General features: G+C 39.5%; 1 protein-coding gene across 7 annotated transcripts in view; it reads left to right on the top strand.

Moving 5' to 3' along the window:
* kif21a (kinesin family member 21A) overlaps nucleotides 1-25,014 on the top strand; it is a 52,151-nt gene that overhangs the window by 17,166 nt on the left and 9,971 nt on the right. The window contains exons 2-28 of one of the 7 annotated variants that reach the window (XM_027282839.1): nucleotides 5,838-6,060; nucleotides 8,705-8,887; nucleotides 10,451-10,591; nucleotides 11,012-11,143; nucleotides 11,246-11,416; nucleotides 12,095-12,210; nucleotides 12,660-12,855; nucleotides 13,015-13,204; nucleotides 13,350-13,416; nucleotides 14,231-14,434; nucleotides 14,994-15,068; nucleotides 16,203-16,290; nucleotides 16,376-16,490; nucleotides 17,316-17,504; nucleotides 18,119-18,318; nucleotides 18,659-18,766; nucleotides 18,871-18,939; nucleotides 19,059-19,201; nucleotides 19,329-19,473; nucleotides 20,313-20,507; nucleotides 20,746-20,847; nucleotides 21,302-21,467; nucleotides 22,236-22,256; nucleotides 22,975-23,032; nucleotides 23,208-23,262; nucleotides 23,359-23,558; nucleotides 24,226-24,351. In XM_027282839.1, coding sequence (XP_027138640.1) covers nucleotides 5,838-6,060; nucleotides 8,705-8,887; nucleotides 10,451-10,591; nucleotides 11,012-11,143; nucleotides 11,246-11,416; nucleotides 12,095-12,210; nucleotides 12,660-12,855; nucleotides 13,015-13,204; nucleotides 13,350-13,416; nucleotides 14,231-14,434; nucleotides 14,994-15,068; nucleotides 16,203-16,290; nucleotides 16,376-16,490; nucleotides 17,316-17,504; nucleotides 18,119-18,318; nucleotides 18,659-18,766; nucleotides 18,871-18,939; nucleotides 19,059-19,201; nucleotides 19,329-19,473; nucleotides 20,313-20,507; nucleotides 20,746-20,847; nucleotides 21,302-21,467; nucleotides 22,236-22,256; nucleotides 22,975-23,032; nucleotides 23,208-23,262; nucleotides 23,359-23,558; nucleotides 24,226-24,351 — 3,678 coding nt within the window. Of the gene's footprint in view, nucleotides 1-5,837; nucleotides 6,061-8,704; nucleotides 8,888-10,450; nucleotides 10,592-11,011; nucleotides 11,144-11,245; nucleotides 11,417-12,094; nucleotides 12,211-12,659; nucleotides 12,856-13,014; nucleotides 13,205-13,349; nucleotides 13,417-14,230; nucleotides 14,435-14,993; nucleotides 15,069-16,202; nucleotides 16,291-16,375; nucleotides 16,491-17,315; nucleotides 17,505-18,118; nucleotides 18,319-18,658; nucleotides 18,767-18,870; nucleotides 18,940-19,058; nucleotides 19,202-19,328; nucleotides 19,474-20,312; nucleotides 20,508-20,745; nucleotides 20,848-21,301; nucleotides 21,468-22,077; nucleotides 22,099-22,235; nucleotides 22,257-22,974; nucleotides 23,033-23,207; nucleotides 23,263-23,358; nucleotides 23,559-24,225; nucleotides 24,352-25,014 lie in introns of all 7 variants that reach the window. The other 6 variants (XM_027282841.1, XM_027282842.1, XM_027282843.1 and 3 more) reach the window with 6 other exon arrangements.

The following is a 25,014-nucleotide window of genomic DNA, read 5'->3' on the forward strand; positions in this document are numbered from 1 at the left end:
ATATATTTTATTAAAGAAATATACTTAATTATAACTAATGAGCTGCCATCAAGCCTTATTTAGTGTGTCAGGTGAAATCAAGCCCACCATATTTTTTAGATTTACTTCAAAACAACAACTTTCTTTGTTTTATTTCAAATGTGCTTGATATCATTAATATGGAAAACTATGAAACAATAACACAAAATGTTCATATCACTGTGATAAATATCTCAAATTTGCTAATATGATTGAAATTTTGGTCTGTGTTTCTGTTAAGGTGTATAACGTCTATGCTCCAAAACCATTTAAAACCTGACAAATTCTGTTCTAATTACTTTAGACTAAACCGTACTATTAATGTTTGCTTTAATGAGATGATGGTACAGCATGAAGTCTTTGCATGTGCAGATGAAAAGAGTAAATTATGGAAATGCCATCAGATTCCCGGGTGTGAAAGTACTTCGGGAGAGACAGACAGGATTACACACCCAATTAGTGAGCTAAATTGTCTGAAACAAAGACTCCCCTTGTGGTGACTGGTAAGGATTAGATTTCTAGAACACTCTTAACAGGCCAAGGAAACATGTAATTGGTTGAATACGACAAATTTGACATGGGAGATAATTGATTTTCTGACAGGGATCACGTTTATTGTTTCACTGTTAGATCCAAACAATAGAACACGAGCTCTGTCGAGTTACTGAGACGGATTAAAGAGATTTGTTCTGTTTCTTTGTGTAGTCTTGTTCACACATGGTTTGTTCTCTGAGGATTTATGATTTTCACATCCACACAGCTACTCTCACTCATACCTGAAGGCAGCTCTGCTCGCTAATGTGACGGTTATTACTAAACACTTTTACCTTGAAGAGATTTCAGGAGAGTGACTTTCTTGTCCCATTTTATTAAAATATGTAAGATATTTGAATATGTCTATGTTTTTAGGATGTGACACACAGTTATACTTTAGAATCTCAGAAATGTCAGACATTGACTGAAAAGACACTCTTGAAACTAATTAACTAGCCATCATATATATATATATATATATATATATATATATATATATATATTATCTATTATCTATATATAATATATATATATCTATATTATATATATATAAAAATGATGATTTTAAATAGTCAGCACTCGAAGTCAAAGATGTTCTGTTCAGGGGACAATAAACATAGCACCTGGGACACAAAGACACAGTCTGGGACAGTTCTGGGACAGTAGATTCATTTATCATTACAAATGACATTATTACGTCTATGCTTTGTGAAGTACTGCAGGCCTGTATCATTTTCATCAAATGTCAGGCAGCTCTGGCACAAGCTCTATGCTATGTCACACACACACACACACACACACAAAATTAGTCAGACCTAGTGTTGACAACTTGCTTTAGCGGCTTTTCAGACCTATTTAAGCGACGAGTGATAAATTCTGTGTCTTATTCAGACCGACATGGAAAAGGTGAGAAATATATTAAAATATATTGTAGTGTGAGTATGTAAATGTATGTACCATCACCATATATGAAACCTTTGGGACAAAAATTCAGGACAGTGGTTGTTAAGTCTGAAAATAGAATCCGGACAATGCAGGTCACTGAGCAAAAAAGTTAATTCCAAACACATTTCCAGTGTGTTTATTTTCATGATTGCACCCTGTTGTGTCAATAACCATAATAAAATAAAAAAGGCAATGTGGACATGCCTGGATTTAAGGATCTTCAGTCATGTTACTGATTTTGGTAAGCTGTGCACCTAATTCAATTCAAACTAAGGCTTATTTTCTTGTATTAAAGATACAAATCTGCTCTGCTGACAAAACAAATGTAAATTTAAACTTTGAACCTAAAAACTCCCCTAAAATCTACTGTCAGCAGGACTCCATACTGAAGCAGCTTCATGATGTGCTGAGTTTGCTCATTTTCTTTTTCATTATTCAGCAGGCCTGAGTCTCACATGATTCATTATGTTCATATCTTTATTTTTTTCAATGCAGCTATTTCAGCTGTCAATAGAAACTGTAGATTGATTGCAGAATTAGATTGCCTGGAAAAATCAGCTATATTTTGACATGAAAGTCTTGAGACAAATGTAGAACAGAAAAATTAGCCAGAATTCCTTGATGACAATCATAAGCAGTCAGGTTAATGAAAATGGATGACTCTGTGAAGGACCAAACAGAAACAGCCAACAGAAGAATAAAGAATAGTTTGCATTTTTAGGTGCTACCTTTCATCTGTTACCCCCACTCAATGACTGTCTTGTGTCGTTATTTGTGGACATGTCATGACCTCCAGTCAGGACATTACCTCTCCTCCCTCGCCTCCGTCCAGCCGTGTAATCCTGCAGCCGTGGCGTTGGTGTCAGCTCTGGGATCCAGTGTCACACAGATGGACACAATAGTTGCACTGTACTCCCCTCACAGCATTGTTTTCCCCTGAACTTGGAAGCACAATGAGGCCCTTATCCACAAAGGACAGAGAGACCAGCAGGCTCGCTGTCAGGTGCTTTTCTTCCAAGCTTGTTTGGGAGCTGAACCCGTGAGAAGAGTTTATTTAAAGTGATACTTTCTCGTTGCTGATTTGACGTTTGAGATATCCTGACTCTGTTTTTTTTCCTCCTACCAGTAAATGACTTGCATTGCTTTAATCAGTTCCTGGCATAAATGTTAAGTTGTGGTCCTTGAGATTTAGGATTGATGGTTACTACATCAGAGGAAGTGAATCAAGGCGAAGTGTGAGGTTAACCCAGACAAGCTCAGTATCTTGTACAGAAGTAGATTCCTGCACACTGCTTGTGGAAGATATTTATTGAAGCAGTACATCAAATGTTTTGGTCCCTACAGAGCTTTTGAGTTCTTATGTTCTCATTATCTCTACTCAGCTTACACTTAGCGGGAGGTCTGAAGGGACTTAAAACATGAGTTTGATGTGCTGATTCAATAAATGTCTTGAATCTGTTAACAATAAGAAACGATGGTGTGCCAATCTTTTTGCTAACCTGCTAAAAACAAGGGGAGACATTTTTTAATAGGGATCAGTTACAGTAATATAATAAAAAAAATTCCAATGCTTAATGTATATATCACAATATGACACATTTTGACAACATTGCATTGAATTATCAAATTAATGCACAGTATACTTTACAGTCAAAAACCTTAAAATTGCAGTTTTCTTAAGAAAACACCTGTATGGACACGGCACAGAAAAATATAGAGGAAAAGTTCAGCTCGTGATTAAGCCTTAAGAAAAGGCAACAGCTGCAGAGTTCCTCATAACCATTGTCATAACCATAACCAATACATCAATAAACTATGGTTATATATAGGGATGCACCGAATATTCGCCAACCGAAAGTATTCGGCCGAATATTGCAAAAAATGCCACATTCGGCTTTCGGTGAAGTGGCCGAATAGTAAAGCCGAATAGTGGCGTTATGCAATTGATGCAATGAAACAACGTGTGCGGTGATCTGGCCACGGTTGCTGATTCTTTTCTCATTCACACACAATAAACCCACGATGCAGGATATAGGAAAAACACAGGCAAGAAATACATCATACACTGCTCTCGGAATGACTATGATGCGTTCATGAACGTGGGAAAAATAGAAATTCATCGGAAATATAATAAAACTAAATAGTATTTCTTTCAAGAACAAATTAAGAGTGATTAAAACAACATGGGCTTTCTAACAATATAAATGAAATAATAATTATACTAACTGGAAATTCTACTGGAATATTTGAAGGATATTAAATAAACATTTACTTTCTTTGAAAAAACATGTCTACAAATTTATTCTAGGCTATTTATGCAATAGTAAAAAAATATTGAAAAATTTACCAACCGCATTTCATATTCGGTTTCGGTATTCGGCCAACCATTTAATTTTTATTTAATTTTATTCAGTTTCGGTGGAAAATTTTCATTTTGGTGCATCCCTAGTTATATATAATGTCAATACTTTAACATAGCTGTGGTTATATATAACAGTTGTAACCATCACCAAATTTTGAAGGTTATTTTTAACTGAAATGTGATTCATGTATTAGAAAGTCAGGACAGGGTAATTTGGTGATGTTAGACAAGAATTCCCTAAGGTTGTATTGAACTTTTTTATTATTATCTACATGGTGTGTGTGTGTGTGTGTGTGTGTGTGTGTGTGTGTGTGTGTGTGTGTGTGTGTGTGTCTTGGCGTGTTTCTTACATTGTTTGTTCCACCACCTTTCTTTCACAGAAGAAATAAATGCTCACTTTCATTGCAGAATGAACACACATGGTTCTCCCTCGCTCACATCCACATTAAACCAGTTAATCCCTACCAGATTTCAGTCGACCAACATTACTAACATTCAGCATGTCAGGCAGACAGACTGATACACTAAAGCAGTACATATTAACCCAGCTGGGAGGTTTTGTGGGTCAAGTATTGGGTCAGTGTATGATGTTGACCCTGCACTCTGCAGCACACATCTGCAGCAGATGAAACAGGATGAAAAGGAAAAAAAAAAACAATTTTCCTATCAAACCATTTCTGCATTTACATTTGACGGAGGTTTGATTAATGTGTTTATAATGGCTGGGTGCCAAAAACATGGATCCACTAATGCATTGCTAAACTGACCATGTGTGAACAAACAAACTAACTCTGTCTCCAGTTTACTGTTTAATGGTGCAGCGTCATGATTGTGCTATCTTATTCAGCAGCATGATTAGTAAGATTATAATGTTATTCACAGGTTTGATCCCCAAAGAAATCATTGTACTTGATTAGCAGCTATAGCAACTGCACATCCTGTTTTGATGTGTCCTGTGTTTTGAACACTAAGAGGGGCCACTCCCTATACTCAAGAGTCTATTGTTGTAAACAACAGTGTAAAAAATCCATGCGCTGTAGATGTTTGAGTCAAGTTAAGACTGAGCTTTTTTAACTGTTGTAGCACATCATCAGTGGTACTGGTACATCCAAATCATTTTTCACGTTCATACAGTCTATTCTTGCATATGGAGTTGAGTTCTCATTCTATAGAGCTCAGTTATAAAGGACAGCATGTTGAAACACTGTTAGGCTGAGGTGAACAAAACTCAGTTAAGTTGAGCAAAGATGAAAAGGACTGGATTTAGATTGGCTTTATTTAACATGACACTGATGTATTAAAATGTGCCCTGAGCGATCTTGACACTGATCTATAGGATTGTCTAGGATCTTCTCTATACTTAAGATTACTGACTTATGAAAGCCACAAGTAATTCAATACTGCAACACTAAGGAGCGACTAAAATGGTCTTATAAACATTATGTTTCCGTTTGCTTTTTTTCCTGTACTTCATTGACCGACTGTAATACTGTAAATCTCGTCTTTGCTACTTTGATCAAATATTGACAGGTCAATGTTATTTGTAGCTTTTCTGTGAGGTTTTGTCAATATTCTCCTTTATATTTGAACTACACTGATTGTAGATTGCAGAACTACAGCAGAACATGAATCATCTTCTTCAACATGATCTTCTTTTTTTAAATCTTTTTTTTTTTTTTTGGCTTAGTAGTTTGGGTGGGGTTGGAATTTTGTTCAATTACTGCCTGAGTGATGCCAACATTTTCTTCTGCTTTACGCTGTATTTTTCTTGCCCAGATTGGATTAACATAACATTTTAAGATTTAGTTTGAGGTATCCGTCAGGTAGTTTTTGCCAGAAGCCTCTATTTTCTTCAAAATCTTGTGTGCACAACAATTTAAAATTGTATCACACGTTTAACATGAACTAAAAGGGAGAGTATGTCCTCATTGTATACCTCCACAAGCTCTGACCTCTGTCTCTTTTTTGTTTGCTGTAGGATTCGCCCTCAGCTGGCCAGGGAGAAGATAGAAGGATGCCACATCTGTACATATGTGATGCCTGGGGAGCCCCAGGTGATCCTGGGCAAAGACAAGGCCTTCACCTACGACTACATGTTTGACATGGACTCCCAGCAGGACGCCATCTACACCACCTGCACCGAGAAGCTGATCGAGGGCTGCTTAGAGGGCTACAACGCCACAATCTTTGCATACGGACAGGCGAGTCTTTGTTCTTAGTATCACAGCTGCAGAGCTGATGGTGCTTTATAGCTGGGTGAATGTAGGGAAATGGGCGATAAAGAGAAAGGGGCATTTCAGTGATGAAGAGCATTGACATTTGTGTAAAAGGAGACTAGAGCAGACTTCTGTTGTGGAATTTAGACCTCGGTGACTTTGTATTTGTCCAGCAGTAGTTTTTATGGAAAATTTGACATTTTAAGAAAATAATCTTACTTGCTCAAGCGTACTGCATTTGATAGCTGAGATAGGAGAAAGTAAGCTTAGCTTAGCATAAAAACTGGAAACGGGGGTACAGCTAGCCTTGCTCTGTCTGCAGATTTGAAAAACGACTACATAAATGAATAGAATAAAAAAACAACATATAAATGTTACTTAGTGTCTTAGAGATACACTAACTGGTACTAGCTCTAGCTTAATTTTATCAGATATGAAGTGCAGTTCTCAAAAATATACTAGTGTATGTATAATAATATGGCAAAATGTTGTATTTATTTGGCCAAAAGAATGCTTTACAGCATTAACACAGTCAGCCCTTATATTTGAAAGAGTAGAAAACTGCAGCAATAAAAGGAAAAGCCTCAGGAAGAGCAGCAGAGGGGAGTGGGTTATTCATCCTTCAGGATGAATAGACATGAAATGAGAGTACACAGAAGTAGCAGTTGTAGTATTACAATAGAGCAGTGTACTTCTGCAGTTGTCAGGAGGTATGTGGGAAGTTTGTGGAGTAGCTGTGCTAATTATGGAAAACAAGTTGAATATGTTACCTTTGGCTTCGGGGTATTATTATTTTACACATTTAATGGATAGTAGAGAGCAGCAGATAGCTTTAGTCCTGCTCCTCTTTTTCTTCAGTATCTCCCCTTTCTTTTCACCCTCCCTCTTTGTTTCCATCACCAGTTCACCACATGTAAATAACATGCAAGTTTGGGCCTCATCACCGCCCCTTCTCCCCCTTTACCTCCCCTACCGCTTAGGTTGCCGTGGCGACAGTGCTCCTGCTGTACGGCACTCACTGGATTCACAGTGAAGTCAAGTGCACACACACCTTTTAGACAGCTATACATGTTTAATGCATGTCCATATTAACCCGTATCTCCCCAGTAACTGCTTCTGTCAGTGCTGGCCTACTTCTGAAAGCACATTCGCACAGACTGCAGTCGGTTTGGCCTGGATCAGACCTGTTCGCCTCTGTGGCTTTACTGGGACTAATCTAGATTTAGATTCACTGACCTACTCGGCTGCATCACAAGAACTCTGTCTGGTTGGGTTGCAGATATAAACAGACAGTAATGATGTGGAAAAAGGTCTCAAAAATTAAAAGGAGAATTTTTCATTTCTTCTATTTGCAACGCTAAACATACAGTGCTGAAGGTTAGCATGCCTATTCAGTACTCTAAATCATAAACAATCATTTAAAGTAAATGTTTTTAGGATTATTACCAATATCTCCACTGACAATATACTCAACACAGTGAAACAGCGTTTTTGAAGAGCCACATATTTTCTTGACAGGAAAAACCTGCTCTCCAAACACATGCATCACACATATCCCCTGGGTAAATGTAATGGGTTCATGTGTCTTTAGGGGATGTCAAAATGCAAACATAGGAAGTAAAGAATCACCTTTTTAAAATAGAAAATCCAAAGTAAAAGCAAGTCAATCAGAAATAAATAAGTTATAATAGTGATCATTCTTTATTTGTATAAACTGATGTACAGAGTGTACTGTTGACATTTCTGTCTTATCTGAGGCTCTTTTTCATGATTTGGACTCTCAGTACCAGGTGAGGGAAAACTTACTGCTACAGCAAACAATGATATTCTAGACAATAGCACTCTTCTAAGTTTGTGGCAGAGGTTTGGGGAAGACCCGTTTCTGTTTCCACATGACAAGGCCATCATTCACAAAGACAGGTCCATAAAGAGTGGGTGTGAAAGAACTTGCCTCGCCTACACAGAACTGAACTCAGCCACATCCAGTACCGTTGGGATGAACCGAAACTCTGACTGTGACCCAGATGTTATGACTCAACATCAGTGGCCAACCTCACTGAATGGGAGGAAATCCCAATGAAAAGCCTGAAACCAGAAGAGATGAGCCTGGTGAAGCAGTAGATTCATGTCCATGGTTTTAGACCAACACTCAATGCAATAGTCACATCTCTGCATGCTTTTTAAATAAAACAGTATTTTCAAATCAGATATGACAATAAAGCATTAAAACAAAATCCATGCTAGTTTGTTATATATGAAGGCTGATAAGTCTGCTACTACATCAACAAACATAATCATTCAGGAAAAAAAAGCTTTTAGATAAATACTTTTATCAAGTTAGTTCTAAAATATCTATCTTTAAATAAGCATTTAGCATTGCTTTCCTATAAAATTCACCATCAGTAGTTTTGAAAAGATCAACTTTTCTGTATTTCATTCCATGCATTCTTCTTCCTTGACATAACCGGACAAAACTAAACCCTGTGGAGCAATAAAAGGCCTCTCACATATGCAGTCTGACTCCCAAGACCTTCCCTGTTAATGTGCAGGCGTGGTCACCCTGATATTTCATGTCATTAACAATGCTTTTTTTTTCTTTCTTGTATGACATTTTCTCTCCCGCATCCAGACGGGATCAGGGAAGACATACACCATGGGAACAGGCTTTGACGTCAACATCTCAGATGAGGAGCTGGGTATCATCCCGCGCGCCGTCCACCACCTCTTCAAGGGCATTGAGGAACGCCGCCAGGCCGCCCAGGAGCAGGGACGCCCCGTACCTGAGTTTAAGATTAACGCCCAATTCCTTGAGGTACACACCCAGATATGTCATCATAAATGTTTTACCTAAACTAAATCAAACAAATAAAATGAAATCTTCTCTCACTAGCACTAGGCCAGGCTTTACAGAGATGTCATGGGTCAGGCTTATATTGTTGACACTGCTAGTTTAACAAGCCTTGACACTGGCGCTCCATCATTTGAAAACATCCACACTGACAATTGAACTGCAGCAGCTGTCATCGGGGGGTTAGGAGGGGGTGGCGGTGATGGTCGGGATGGGGTGGTCTGGACAGGAAGAGTTAACGGGAATGATGTGAGCAGACAGTTGTGCCAGTCTGTCAGACTGTGACAGTGTTCATATTCCTAGAGAGGACCTGGAACTGGAGAGGTGGATGAGCTGTGGCCACAAAATATCGATATGCACAGAAATCACAAGGCAGATGGTGATGGTTCCAGACATGAGTCTCCAGCGGTTACTATTCATATTCTTTAGATTTGAATTGAAGGACTGCTTGAATGTGACTACATAGGCTGATATTGAAACAAAATATTACAGGAAATGCAGGACATTCCAGCAATCTCCTAGATTATTTTCATTCTACATTTTGAAAATATTTCTCTACATAGTACCATTGGTACACATTGTTCTGGGTGTTTAGTGTAAATAAAAGGCACAAAGAAAATGTCACTGCAGGTTTAACAGATTCTTTATTTAGCAGTCAGGGATGAATCTCTGTGCTGTTGGCAGTGGATGGTGATAATGATATTTGACCATGAAGCTTTTATTTAATCAAGGCAAATATCGCCAAACAAATGCTTCAGTCTGACGCTAATGAAATTGTACTTGGCCTTTGTGTGGGTTTTTTTTTTTTTTTCCAGCACTACTCTATCACCTGATTACTAATCAGGCCCTGAAATATTTCTTACAGCCAGCATCATTTCAGTACACACCGACTGCACTTTTAATGGCTGGATAGGTACTTTAAAAAATGTTACTATGTAAATGAGCAAATGAGCGTGGTTTTTTACTGTAGGTGGGGGAAACGTGTCTACCTCAAGTTTCAGGCTGATTAAAAGTCTCGTTAAACGTTGTCCTGTTATTGTTCAGCTGTCGAATAAGAGAAGACCTGAGTGGATAAAAATGTCGATTCACTCCTCTTCAGTTATTACTGTGAACTCAAAGCACTGAGCTGAATGAGCAGTGTTTCATCGACCGGCCAAAATACAGGCTGCCTTTTCTTATTTGAAAAGGTTGGGGCAGTGTGCACTACTTAAGGTTGAATAAAGAGCATTGCTAACTTCATTTTTTGAGTAATATTTTTATTTACCATTTTTATTTACCTCTGTACTGTTTATTAACAGTAATTATTAAATGTAATTTAAGATAACATTATGAAGGTTTGAAATCATTTGAAAAAAATTGAATTTTGATGATTAGATCCATGAAGTGATGTATCTGCCTAGTTAAAGTGTGTGTGTGTGTGTGTGTGTGTGTGTGTGTGTGTGTGTGTGTGTGTGAGTTGTTGGTGTGTGTTGGTGTGGTGTGTGTGTGTTTGTGTGTGTGTGTTGTGTGTGTGTGGGCTCCCTGAAGCTTTATAATGAGGAGGTTCTGGACCTGTTTGACTCCACACGAGACATGAAGCAGAAATCTCACATCAAGATCCATGAAGACGCCAGCGGAGGGATCTACACAGTAGGGGTGACAACACGGACTGTGTCCTCCGAGGCCGAGGTAAAAGAGCGTGTTTAACACATCTCGCCCTCTGTAACTGCATTTGCCTTGTTTTTAAACTAATATGAGCCTTTGAACAGGACATCACTTTCCATCTGTTAGCACTGGTTTCATCTTGATGACATACCAGCTATGGTCTTTTTAAAGTTACAGTTTTGCATACTTTCCATAATTAATTTCATTTTTATTTATCTGCACATTTTTTCAATATTTTTAAAAGCAAATTCAGACATGAAATTTAATTTCAAAGGATGTTTAATGTTTAACGTGACCTCTGCCATCACAAGGCTTTTACAAATACACTTTAAATCTTTGGTTATTCATATATTTATTGTTGCACTGATCTTTGCTTTTACAAATACTAAAGATTATATTAAAGAGTATTAGTTAATATCTAAAGCTCTTTCTCTGCCTGTTCAGATGATGCAGTGCCTAAAGCTGGGGGCTCTGTCTCGCACCACAGCCAGCACGCAGATGAATGTCCAGAGCTCTCGATCTCACGCCATCTTCACAATCCACCTGTGCCAAGTCCGCGTCTGTGCCTCCGACAATGTTTGTACAGCCTCTGTATCATTTGAAACATGATAAGGAAACTGCAAGGATAGCACAGAGCTGTGTAACTAACCAGTGTTTGTGTATATCATTGTCCATCAGCAAGAAACTGAGACTGATAACAGAGTCTCTAATGGAAACTCTGAGATGGATGAGTACGAGACGCTGACAGCCAAGTTTCACTTTGTGGACCTGGCCGGTTCTGAGAGGCTGAAGAGAACCGGAGCGACAGGCGATCGAGCCAAAGAGGGCATCTCCATCAACTGTGGACTGGTGAGCTTCTTCCTCCTCTGTGTCACTCCAGCAGGATTTATAAAGTCACTGTGATGTAGAGCAGAGTTTGACCGCCATCTAGTGGCAGAACTTCCGAAATGTGTTTTCTGCACAACAGAAACATAATGCACAGATATGGGGCAAACACATACAAACAAAAAGTGTTAAAGCTACAAGTGGCATGATTTACTGTATAAACATGATCTCCACTATTTTTTATCCACCAACATCCACAAGCTTCAGTTTGGAGCTCTGTCAGTGCTAATGAATCTGTTGAATGAAACTTAAGCTGCAGTCCTCCTTTTTGCAGGAAAGGACTTGCTAAATATTGGTATTTGTCATTATCTCTGTCATTGCAGGGTTTCCCATATTTACTTCACTTTCTGGAGTTTTTAGAGATGTTTTTCAGATGCAGACAGTCAAAATGAATGATCAGTTTAGTGGTAAAAGCAGTGATGACTGTGGAGCACTGGGAGAATATGAAGCTGTGTTTAACTTTTTTGACAGGCCCTTTGTTTACTGATTCAAAAGAAAAATCAAAGAATAAAAACAAACTCTCTTAAGTGATGAGCCACATGTTCATGTATTGTATTTATTTGTGACTTAATTTAAAATATATATTTCTTACTGTACTTTAAAATATGTTTCTCCTCTTTGATCTGATCTCTGTCGCTGCAGCTCGCTCTGGGGAATGTAATCAGTGCTTTGGGTGACCGAGGCAAGCGGGCCTCACATGTGCCTTACAGAGACTCCAAACTCACCCGACTTCTGCAGGACTCATTAGGAGGAAACAGGTTGGTGAGCTGAACTGATTACAAAATTGTTAATAGGATTTATGTTTCATAATTGTATGGTTTTATTATTTATACTTATGTATTGTCATCATTACTATATTCCATTTTGTTTTATTAACATTTTACTACAATGTATTGAGTTTTTTGTAGTATTTTTATTTTATTTCTTATATCATACTTTTATTAATTATCTATTATCTTTACTACTGATCTTTTATAATTTCTTTTTCATTGAACTTTTGGTTGGTGTGCATTAGCTTCTAATTTTAACGTCCCCATCAGTGGTTTGTAAAACACTTTGAATTGTATTTGATTTGTTGAAAGGTGCGATATAAATAAAGATTTATTGATTGATATTTGGCAGTTACTCGTCATAAATGAAGAATTGAAGACCCAGACAGCATTTGTAAGTCACAAACATATAAATATCTGCTTCTTTCTTGTCTCAGCCAAACAGTGATGATCGCATGCATCAGTCCATCTGACCGTGACTTCATGGAGACGCTGAATACATTAAAGTATGCCAACCGAGCCCGGAACATCAAGAACAAGGTGATGGTGAACCAGGACAAGGCCAGCCAGCAGATCAGTTCTCTGAGGACGGAGATCGCTCGGCTGCAGATGGAGCTGATGGAGTACAAGACGGTAAGGAGAGAGGAGGAGTTCAGGGGGCAGGAAGTACGTTGAAAAAAATGAAATAACCAGAGAATATGTCATGTCAAAGGGAGGCCTAAAAATATGATTAAAGGCTATATATTTCATTTTAGAGTCATTCTCTGTGTTGCCTGCTCTTCCTCCCTGCAGGGAAAACGCATGGCGGGTGAGGATGGTGTGGAGAGCTTCAGCGACATGTTCCATGAGAACTCCATGCTGCAGACAGAGAACAGCAACCTGAGGGTGAGAGTGAAGGCCATGCAGGAGACCATCGATGCCCAGAGGGCACGGCTCACCCAGCTGCTCAGTGACCAAGCCAACCAGGCCCTCACCAGGGCAGGTAGGCTTGAACCTGCAGGCTCACACAATCATTTGACACAAGATGATTTTGATCTCCATCTTTGGTGTGATGTGCTTCATGTTCACAGTGAAAAGTCATTTTCTCTTCCTCTTCCTCATCTCAGATTGTTTTGGTTTTCTTCCAGGTGAAGGTGGAACTGAAGAAATTGGAAACATGATTCAGAGTTACATCAAAGAGATTGAAGACCTAAGGTAAACAGCTCTGACTGCAGATTATGTAAATTATGCCTTTTCTGTAGGATATAATATTAATACTTTTTGTTACTTTGAACACAAAGCTTTTTTTTTTTACAAACATGAAATAGTACGAATACTGCTGATGGATGTCGATCAGAGTGTGGCTATTGAATTGAACTATTACTAATACTTCTAATTACTATTACTACTAATGTTTTGCATTGCATTGTGGGTGATGAATAGCATTCATCAACAGGGGTACAAATAATTAAACAAATAATGTTGTGTGTAGTCCATCATCTTTGATTAATTACACAGCTGCGGTGAATTGGAATAACTCATGGGCAAGTCTATCTATTCGACTAAAACACTGGTGTTTTCCAGTCGGACCCCCGAAGCAAGTGAGACAGAGGTTATGCATCTGTGACTGATCCTGGTGAAATCAGATCAGAATCAGGGACAATTTTTGGCTCATGATATTGTGCATGGAGGGATATTAAGAGAATCTTTCTGCTGTGTGGAGTCTCAGCATAGCTGCTCTTTTCAGACCACATGACCTGATGTACACCAGCCTTGGTAATTAACCCTCTTATTGGTCCATCTCTTAAGTGGATGATGATTTGTTGAATTGTAGATAGTTCTTAAAAAATAGGTGAGATATAACACATTTTCAAAAACAGCCCTTTGGCCTATCATGATGTATCACAAATCAATTTAATTATTTGATTTTCACTTCATGTTTGGTTTCACAAGTGACTCAAAAAACACGGTGTATTTTCAAACTCTCAGCCCTGAGTCATATGAATGCTTCTCCTGTTTGTGTCCTCAGAGCCAAACTCCTGGAGAGCGAGGCCGTCAATGAGCATCTGAGGAAGAATCTGTCTCGTGCCTCCAATCGACAGTCATTCTACGGAGGAACCGGCTCCTTCTCCTCCACAGCGCTGGCCCCTGAAAAGGAGACTTCTGACATCATTGAACTTGCCAAGAAAGACCTGGAGAAACTGAAGAAACGAGAAAAAAAGAAAAAGAAAAGGTAACAAGACTGTTGTAGACACGCTGTGTCTCATCTGATCTGGCTGTTTCTGACTGGATGTGTTATTGCAGGTGTGCATACATCTGAATACATTTCAAACTGGAATTTTATCACTGAACGTTTCATGCAGAAGATTTAAACAAGAAATATGGCAGCAGTTCAACAGATATGTACATTAGAACATGAATATTTAAAGGCTTTTAGTAAACTGAGACACTGTAGCTAACAGTTGCTTAAATAATGTATGTGCTGTTTTCCTGACACCATTTATAGACATGAATCAATTAATACAAAATTTTAAATGTCTGTAATGTAGATTAATATTCTGACAGTATTCTAGTGCTGATAAACATGAGAATCTCATCATTTCTGATAAGAAACATCAACATTAGAGACTAATCAGAGGCTCCAAGTTGATCAGAGTCGCGCTGTGGGGCACTTTATGGGGAGGTGGGATGTTCAGTGCACAGCTTCCTCTGACCATTCTTTCCTCCATTCTTCCTTTCTTCGTTCATCTCTTGCTTCCTTCTCTCGTTTGACCCTTCACCTCTCCCTGAAGACTCCAGCAGCTGTTGGAGGAGAGAGAGAGGGAGGAAAGGGAGGAGGTGGTGGTGGAAGAGGTTGAGGACGCCAGGTTTGTCAGAGCTTCCACCCTCCTGTTGCCATTCCCATCCTCTGCTTCCCCTATTGCATTTTGTTTGACTTTTTGTTTATTTTGGGCAGGTATTTCCCCACCTGGAGTGACGCTCGCTATTATAGAAGCACTTCCCTTCCATAAAACATCTTTTTTTTACTACATAATAAGCCTTTATCTCTCTTTAGCTCTCCTGTGTGAACCCCTTAGCTCAATCATTGACCCATCACGCTACATCCTCGCTTTCTATTGCCTCTTTTTTTTATGTTTTTACTGACTTTGTAAAGACTGCCAGGAACTAGCAAGAGTCTATAATGAGAGCTCTTCAACACAAGGTCATAACACAGTTTGTACGTTATTAAAACATTTTCCATTCAGACTTAGTAATAGTTTGAGTCACTGAGTGCCTTGTGGTTGAGCGCACAGGCAGAATGTCTTCTTTACATATTAAAATTCCCCTTTTTGCTTTCCTGTGTTAATCTTTTTGGTTTTGGTTTATCCAGATGATTTTATGGCGAACACCACCTAAACACTGCTTAACCCCCCTATGTTTGGATAAAATCTTTATCCAACAGATCTGCTTCATGGACTTCATCCATGTTTTTTTTTGTTTGTTTGTTGATTTTGCTGGTTTTGTTTGGACTCTGATGAGATGCCTCCCTCCTTATGTTAAAAAAAAAATACACTGTCTTTTCCACAAAGAAGTTTATGAAAATGGAGCAGCATCATTTCTGTGTTCAGCAGATCATGTTTAAGTCTTATTATGTTTTATGTTACATATAGATAAAGCATTTTCTCTCATGTCTACAAATATATCATTAGTAAATGATATATGATAAGTAAATCATTAACAGTTTTCAGATTTATTGCTGCGCAGTGTGAATCCATTAAAAAGCTTGTTTGCCTAAAGACAGTGTAATTCCTTGATGATAACTGTGCATTTTGTCATTTTCAAAAGTAAAAGGATTAAACGCTGTTTTTATTATCCACAGATGTTTGTTAGAAATGTGTCCACATGTGTTACGGTACCTGTGGAGGTGCACCATGTGTTCTGCTCAGTAAACATGACAGAGTCACAAACGATGAATCAAAGAATCAACATTTTTGATTCTTAACCATGTCTCAATGTTTCAGTGCCAACAAGGAGGAAGTTCCTGACAATGAGCAAGAAAAGGGCACAGAGAAGGAAATGGCGGAGCGAGTCCACGAGGACGGAGACATGGTACCACTGACAGCTTCTCCTTTCAGCTTCACTTTGAATTGTAAAGTGTCTTTGGATGTTAAGTTATTTGTATGTTATCTTGTAGGAGGTCCAGGAAGGCAGCGACCATGAGGAAGGAGAGGAGGAAGAGGAGGAGGAGGAAGAGGAGATGGATGTGGAGGAGAGCTCAGATGATTCTGACTCAGAGTCAGATGAAAAAGGTACGAGGGGCGGTTTCTGGTCTGAAACTCATTCATCTTAAAGAAGTGCTGATTCTCCACATGGGGGAGCTGTTCAATCATCAACAGATCAGAACAGTTCTCTACCAATTCATCAGCATCACACAAAACTGTGTTTTGGACAGTGGTGGAGGTGGAAGTATTCAGATGATTTAGTTAAGTAAAATTACTGATACCACACTGTAGAAAAACTCTAAAAAATGATACTTAGGTAAAAACTCTATGTATTTGTGAAGCTTAATCCATGATTATTTTTTTTTAATGTATTCTTTTTTTTGTACAGCTGCCAAATGTGATGCAGTAAAAAGTTTGATATTTCCCTCAGTAGACGGAAAAAGTAGCATGGAAAGAACAGACTCAAATAAAGTACAACTACCTCATATTTGTACTATGCTCATAGTTGTTTCTTCTAGCTACGATGCCACTCTGCTTGGGTATATTTGGGTTGCAGGTGTCTTGCAGTACTCTGACACTGACAGATGGTGTTCTCAGGGAGGGAAAACAACAAAATGCTGATGTAATGGGCAAAAGTAAAGAAATGAGATGTTTACAAACATAAATAAATTTGTTCTAGACCCAAATATTAAAAGTACTACTAACAAAAATAAGGACGTGAACACTTTTTCTCATTTCTTGCAAAACTGCAAGAAGTGAGACAACTCAAGTTGATAGCCTATCCTTATTAAAGATTCTTCATTCATTCAAGTATGATAAAAAAATTTTCATAGTAAAAACATCTTTTAACACCAGAAAGGTGATCATACTATCACTGTCAATACTTAATCTGATCACACGTGTGTCCAACAGAGAACTTCCAGGCCGACCTGGCCAACATCACCTGTGAGATCGCCATCAAGCAGAAGCTGATCGACGAGCTGGAGAACAGCCAGCGGCGTCTGCACACGCTCAAACAGCAGTATGAACAGAAGCTGATGATGCTGCAGTGCAAGATCAAGGACACCCAGCTGGAACGGGACCGCGTCCTCCAAAATATGAGTAAGACAAGGCCCCCAGAGGTGGGATGTCATGTATCGTTCAGTGGGAAGGGCATTGCACTGTACTTAATACACTGTACATCATTTATCCAGTCATGGTCAGTCAGTTTGATAAAAACATCCACCAAAAGGCAAATGTGTTTTGGCTCTGAATGTCAGCTCTTTGATCAGTTTATTTTAGTCTTATATTAAATATATTTAAGTTCCTGCATGTTCTTTTCAAATCTTAAATTTGAATCTTACCCTACATGTTTTGATTTTTTTTGTTGTTTTTGTTCTTTAGTATTAAAAAAAAGCAAAACACTCCAGACGGTATGTACTTCAGAGAATCCTTCAAAGTCTGCTCTGCCAGCAGCCAGACCATGACAGTTCTATTTATTTTTATCATCACTAATGGATCAAAACAGTCTGATGCAGACCTTCAAAGGGTAAAGGAGTCTAATTTAAAAAAAAGAAGAAGTAGTAAGACCTTTTGACAACAACAGATCCATGTTTCTGACTGTATCACAGCGCAACATGAGTGTCTTATATGAAACTCTTCCAGTGTAAATCTTTTGTGGTTTTTTAGATGGATATGATGAGTTTTCACATGATTTTGCCGTATCTTACTTTCAGCTTCCGTAGAAAGTGGCACAGAGGACAAGGCTCGCAAGATTAAGGCTGAATATGAGAAGAAGCTGAGCGTCATGAACAAGGAGCTCCAGAAGCTCCACTCAGCTCAGAAGGAGCACGCCCGCCTGCTGAAGAACCAATCACAGTACGAGAAACAGCTGAAGAAGCTTCAGATGGATGTGGCAGAAATGAAGAAGACGAAGGTATGATTGGTACCAGTAGCTGTGATCTTCTTTTGACAGTAATGTTCTGTGTTATGTATTTTGTTTTCTAGAGTTGTTGAGAAGGATTTGTTTCCATTGAGATTCATATAAAATGATCAAAAACAGTTGACATAGCACTTATTAAGTTAATCTGAAATGTGGAGTCCAGTTGGAACTGCAGGCTTACGGCACATCATTTACTCAATGTGCTCTTTGTCTCATGTCTTTTCTGTTTGAAGATATCTTAACCCCACAAGAGCAGTAAGAAAAAGTAAAGATAGAGGACGCTTTGTCAGCATTTGTGTGTATTATATGAATATTTTTAATGTGATTGTTCCAGGTCCGTCTCATGAAGCAGATGAAGGAGCAGCAGGAGAAGAACAGGATGAACGAGTCTCGCAGAAACCGAGAAATTGCCTCCTTAAAGAAAGACCAGCGCAAGCAAGAGGTGAGCGACAGCAATGTCCTCTACATCCTCTTGGCCAAACCAATCTGTACCGTGAGTTCAAGTATCATCATTTAAATGTTGTTGTTACTGTAATTGTGTTACAGCACCAGCTAAAGTTACTGGAGGCTCAAAAAAGGCAGCAGGAGCTTATCCTGAGGAGAAAAACAGAGGAGGTGAGCAGCTGTTTTTAGAAAGTGTGGCTGCATAATGTATGTAGAAATACATTATGGATGCAATAATGCACGCTGGGTATGCTTTTGGTGTTTACTTTTCCGTTTGCAACGTGTGTCAGGTGACTGCTCTGAGGAGGCAAGCCAGGCCCACCTCAGGTAAGGTAGTCAGGAAGGTCATTATCCCAGAATCAATCCAGGACTCGCACAGACCTCCATCTGGACGCATGTACTCCTCCGGCAACGCTGCTCCCAACGGCACTCGGTGAGTCTGACTAAAATTTAACAAATCTCCTTGTTAACCAGCTCTGGAACATGTTCATGATCACCTTTGATGTTTATGTGTTTAAAAGATGAATCCGTCTGATTATTGTCTGATGATCTGTGTGCAGGTCTTCCTACAGACGTACAGTCGGTGTTTACTCCACCAGAATTGCCCGTAATAAATGGCAGTCTCTGGAGCGACGGATCTCTGACATCATCATGCAGAGGATGACTATCTCCAACATGGAGGCCGACATGAACCGCCTCCTCAAGGTAAAGCTACAGCAGTAGGTCATTAATGTTGATCTTGATCTTGTCACTTTTGGAGCTAAAAAGGGCTAATGAGCAGAATGTTACCAGATTGAAACCTTAGACGAGCAGGAAATACTTTACAGGGTTTACACCCCTGTCATCCTCCGCATCAGTACTGTTATGTGCCTTCAAGCAAGGCACTTAACTGTCAGCCTGCTCTGGTGGGGCTTCGTTTGGGTGGAAACAGTGGAAAATGTGAGCGATATGACACTCGCATTACCAAAAGGACATTGAAAGTGTTCATCCTGCACACAACCACAATATACTTTTCAAATAATAATAGACAAATTAAACATTAATATTAGGTTTGCTGCTGTTTACATTGGATTTGTTTTATTCTGTTAAGCCTGTCCAGTCAAATACAAGTATACCCATGTAGACTTTGTGTTTCAGTTGGCTGTAATTTTCCACTCAGTTCTCTGCTGAATCAGAAATATCAAAAATCTGGCATTAGAGGCTGGAGAAAGGTCTAGCAGTCTGTGAGGGGGCTGTTGCCATGTTCTGTGTCATTTTTCCAATTCAGTGATGTTAAAACCGTCTCTGGGGTTATTTTGAGGCAAATGGTGTCAAATTCTGGCCTTGGAGGATGCTTTTAATTAATACTACTACGTCATCGATTCATCATCAGTAGGCAACAAAAATAAAGCCTGGCATTCAGGTTTTCCCTTTTTAGGATAAAGTCAAGATCCCTTTCCTTTTGCTTAATTTACAATGTACACATTTAAAACGAACCCCATGAACAGAAATCTGTCTGTCGTCCTGCTGTTTGTCTTACAAGTCAGTGTGTTTGTGTCTCACAGCAACGAGAGGAGCTGACCAAACGTAAAGAGAAGGTCATCAGGAAGAGGGACCGGCTGGTCAGGGAGGGGCCAGAGGCGGAGAAGGCGATGCTTCCCCTGAACGAGGAAGTGGATGCGTTGACGGCCAACATCGACTACATCAATGACAGCATCGCAGACTGTCAGGCCAACATCATGCAGATGGAGGAGACCAAGGTTAGAAGTTAGATATTTGAAATGATTGACAGTAAAATAGCTGAAGAGTGTGAATGGGTCTCATTACCAACTACTTTTGAACTCTGAACAGCTGGAGTTTCTAATTGGCCAAGTTTTTAATGTGATGAAGAGTGCACAGCAGGTGTTCACTGAGAGATAAAGAGTTTTAGGGAATTGCAGTCTTTTTTCCTTGAAGGTGTATGAACTGTGTCGCACTGTTTTTTGTTTCTTTTTCCAGGAGGAAGGCGACACAGTGGACATCTCTGCTGTGGTTGGTTCGTGCACCCTGACAGAAGCTCGTTTTCTGTTAGATCACTTCATGTCAATGGCTATCAACAAGGTACCTGCCATCATAATAATGTTCATATTATGAATAATTCAGTCACCACTGTGTGCTTACGACAGCTTTACAACATGAAACATAGAAGAAGTTCAAGGATTCTATATCAACACCTTTATTTGCTTCCTTTTTTACAACTTCCTTTTTTATTTTTTTATTTTTAACACCACCTTGTCAGGGATTACATTATAATGATGTTATTTAATACCTGATAAATGTCTTGCTATGTTTTTGGCAATAAACTAAATTTTAGATCCTGAAGAAAAAAAGTGAAGTGGTGTTGTGTTTTTGGATCATTCTTATTCCAGCAAAACGTGAGGAAAATGTTCAGCTGCAGAAAGATTTGTAGTAAATGTGATTATTTTACCCTTTGTAAATATGTAGGCATGAATTTGAGGCACAGAGTGATTAACACTATAAACACTGTGTAATATCTGTGGTCTCACCTCCTCAGGGTCTCCAGGCAGCCCAGAGGGAGTCTCAGGTGAAGGTGATGGAGGGCAGGCTGAAGCAGACGGAGATCACCAGCGCCACACAGAACCAGCTGCTTTTTCACATGCTGAAGGAGAAGGCAGAGTTCAACCCAGAGCTGGACGCGCTGCTGGGGAACGCACTGCAAGGTAACAACAGTGTCTGTTGTGGTGGAAGTGTGGATGAGGACCCAAAACACAGACCAGACCTCTGGTTTTTACCCAGCCCACCTCCTGGAAGCGTCATTACCTGGGGTTCATATTTTGTTTAGGGACAATCATGGTGATCATGACAATGTTGTTTCTCTTCCACTTCACTTCTGTTAAAGAAAATTGTCAACAATGTCTGTTACAAAGCATATGGCCTTTCAGGAAGTGGACTGGGTTGCTGGTTAGTTGCATGATTGGGCCTATTGACATGCTCTTGCCTGTTGCCTTCTGCTGAATAGAAGCTGGCCTAATTATTTGACAGCTGAAGTCTAGTACAAACAACATATTAATGTAATACAAATCCCCCCAAACGTGCTTATTTTAGGTTCCAGATGTCATTTTCCAGTTTCTGTGTTAAATGTATTTTTGCCAGCCTCTGTTCAGTAGGATGCTCTGTTTACAGTAGCTGCACTTTTTTTTTTTTTTTTTTTTTTTTTTTTTTTTTTTTTTTTTTTTTTTAGAATTTCGGGGGACTGTGTTTTTGATTTGTGCATTGCCTTTTTTCTGTTCCCCCATGTTTTCTTTTTTTGTTTTCTTTTTGTTTTTACAGAGCTAGGTAACATCCCGGCCGGTAAGTCAAACCATATTAGACTCTTATCTATGTTATGAATGTTTTTAGAATTTCGGGGGACTGTGTTTTTGATTTGTGCATTGCCTTTTTTCTGTTCCCCCATGTTTTCTTTTTTTGTTTTCTTTTTGTTTTTACAGAGCTAGGTAACATCCCGGCCGGTAAGTCAAACCATATTAGACTCTTATCTATGTTATGAATGCATGGTTCCTCCACTTTGCACTTGGAAAACTAACGAAACATAACATGAACAGGTGCATGAGGTGCAATGCAACCAGGCTTCCCTCCATCTGTCTGCCCCTCCTCCTCCTCCTCCTCCTCCTCCTCCTCCCGCACCATGTGCTACAGCCTCCATGCTTTAGCACCCTGCTAACCCCAGACCCTTCCACAGGAACCATAGAACATGGATATTTTAGCTCTGTCGGACCTTGTAGGTCAGCTGACCCCCATCGGGAGCAACGGACTAATTATTCCTCACACTCCTCCACCTTGTTGTCTCATATCAGGGTTCTTGTTACCTTTGCCCCAACTCGCCCACACATCTTTTCTTTATAACCCTCCCCACCTGACTGCTCTCTGACCTCTTTTCAATCCATCTGATCCCATGAGCTCAGTGAGGACCGAATTTCTGTTTGTGGACAAAACAGCATGGCGCTGCGCTGACATCGCCCCCATCTGCTTCACTTGTTCATCTTTTCTATGTCCATATGTCCATTTAAAATAAGTCGAGAAAATTATTTCACCCTTTAGTGAAAGAGAGCAAAAGGATAAATTATGTAGTCTTAGACCAGGACATAAGCAAGTCATAAGCAGTCATCTCAGCCACAGAAGGATTTCTCTCAGCTCTGATTGAAATTTTTGGTTGGTCTCATTTGACAGAAAACGGGGACGATAGCAGCAGCGATGAGTCTACACAGAGCCCCTCTGCAGAGGGAAAGTAAGTTTGTGTTATGTTGTGTTACATCATGTTATATTATATTATGTTATGTTGTGATATATATTATGTTATGCTGACTTATGCTGTGATGTTTATGTTACACTACATTATGTTTTTGTTGTATTTATGATATGTTTCTTAATACTCACATATTAAACTCTTCCCGGTGTTCTAGCACCTTGGCATCAGATCTCATGAAACTCTGTGGAGAGACCAAAACAAGAAGCAAGGTATTACAGTGATGGTGTTTATGCTACATTCTCTTCATACTCTAGTATTTCCCCAATTACTTCCTGTCTACATTTATAATCATCTGTGCTGCACAGGCTCGTCGGAGGACCACCACTCAGATGGAGTTGCTGTATGCAAACAGTGACTCCGCCCCTGATGCACCCACTGCAGACTTCTCCAGTCCGATGCTGCCGTTAGCTGAAACACCAGATGGGGGAGGAGACGTGGACTCAGGCTCATCAGTCAGGGACTACACAGCTCTCTCCCCCGGCTTTTCCTCTAAAATGGGCAGCATGTAAGTCCAGGCCCGGCACGCTTCTGCTAACACAATAATCACTTCTTCCTTCCTTCCTGCATGTTTGATGTTGCTGCTACATCCTCTGCTGTATTTAATTCCGTTTCACATTATTCATGAGCTTCCTTACATCAAATGGTCATACCGGCCTCCAACAGATGAGTCCTTTGAGGTAAAAGCATGTAGAGAAGAGCCCATATTAACATTTGTATGGCTTATTTATCGCTGTCCCTCACAAAAGTGCCTTTCTAATTCCTCTTTACAGCTTAGATACACACTGAAGGCAAAAATACTAACCAGAGCGCTTTAACTGGCTTGACAAAGGCCATGCTTCAAACCTGCTGAAGTGCACATTGACTTGTAAAAAAAAAAAAAAAGAAGAGCCTTGGCTGACAGTGATCCATTAGCAAATATAGAAATAGTATCATATTTAAGTGTAGCACAAAATCTACACAGTGTCCTCAGTTGTTAAACATGAGCTTGGCGAAGAACCACCACTGTTTTGGGCCTTTAAATATCAGGTAACTGTGTTTCTGTGTGTACTGCATGTTCATCTCTTCATTGATGCCATTATTTTATATTGGTTTCACATCTTTCCGTTGTTTTATTATTATCCTTTTTTTTGTTGTTGTTGTCTGTGGATAACTGTATGAAACTGAACAATCAGTTCTGGGTCCAGAACTTCGTCAGGGCTGGAAAAGCGAGCTCCAGAGCCTTCCCCGCTCTCTCGCAGGAAGACGTATGACAAGGCACAAGCAGCGGCCGAGAGGGCAAAGGTCAAGGAGATTAAACAGTAAGAGTGTGACGCTGACATTGCGGCTGCAAAGCCGAAAAAGCTAAATGACTTCAACTCTACTACTAATACTCCTTCTCTCGGTTTCCTGTCTTGGAGAAGCATGTGGTCTCAGCTGAATCAAAAACTGCTCTGCGCCTGATGTGATAACCTTTGACCTGCCAAGTTCTATGCTGAATTTAAAGTCATATTGTTCCTGATAATGGGAGCGTTTCCTTTTCCACTCCTACTACTTCTGACTCAAATTCAGTGTTCAACTTGCTGATCAATCCCTCTGCTGCCAATCCACTTATGATACTGAGAAAATCAATGTGCGTTTCCTTTTCTGTCTTATCAGTAAATTCTTGGAGGAGAGAGACTGAAATGTGCTGAGCTGAACTGTTCCTAACATGTTAAAAAACTTTTAGTCTTGTCTAAACATATCAGAATAATACTTGAATATCGTAGACGGAAAACAAACAAGCCATCTATAACGGCATTCACACTGATAATTCTGCATAACTTTACGCCTTAATATTATTTGAGCAGGTGAGTTTAATAGAAACTCACACTCGGTACAGTTGTCATGAACATTTTTTGTACCAGGCTGTAAACATTGTATTTCTGCTGTGAAGTTAAACATTTTAACATGGGGAATTATGGAGACTGACTCGTTTGGAGTAG

Source organism: Larimichthys crocea, chromosome X, assembly GCF_000972845.2.
Source record: "Larimichthys crocea isolate SSNF chromosome X, L_crocea_2.0, whole genome shotgun sequence".
NCBI classification, from domain to species: Eukaryota; Metazoa; Chordata; class Actinopteri; family Sciaenidae; genus Larimichthys; species Larimichthys crocea.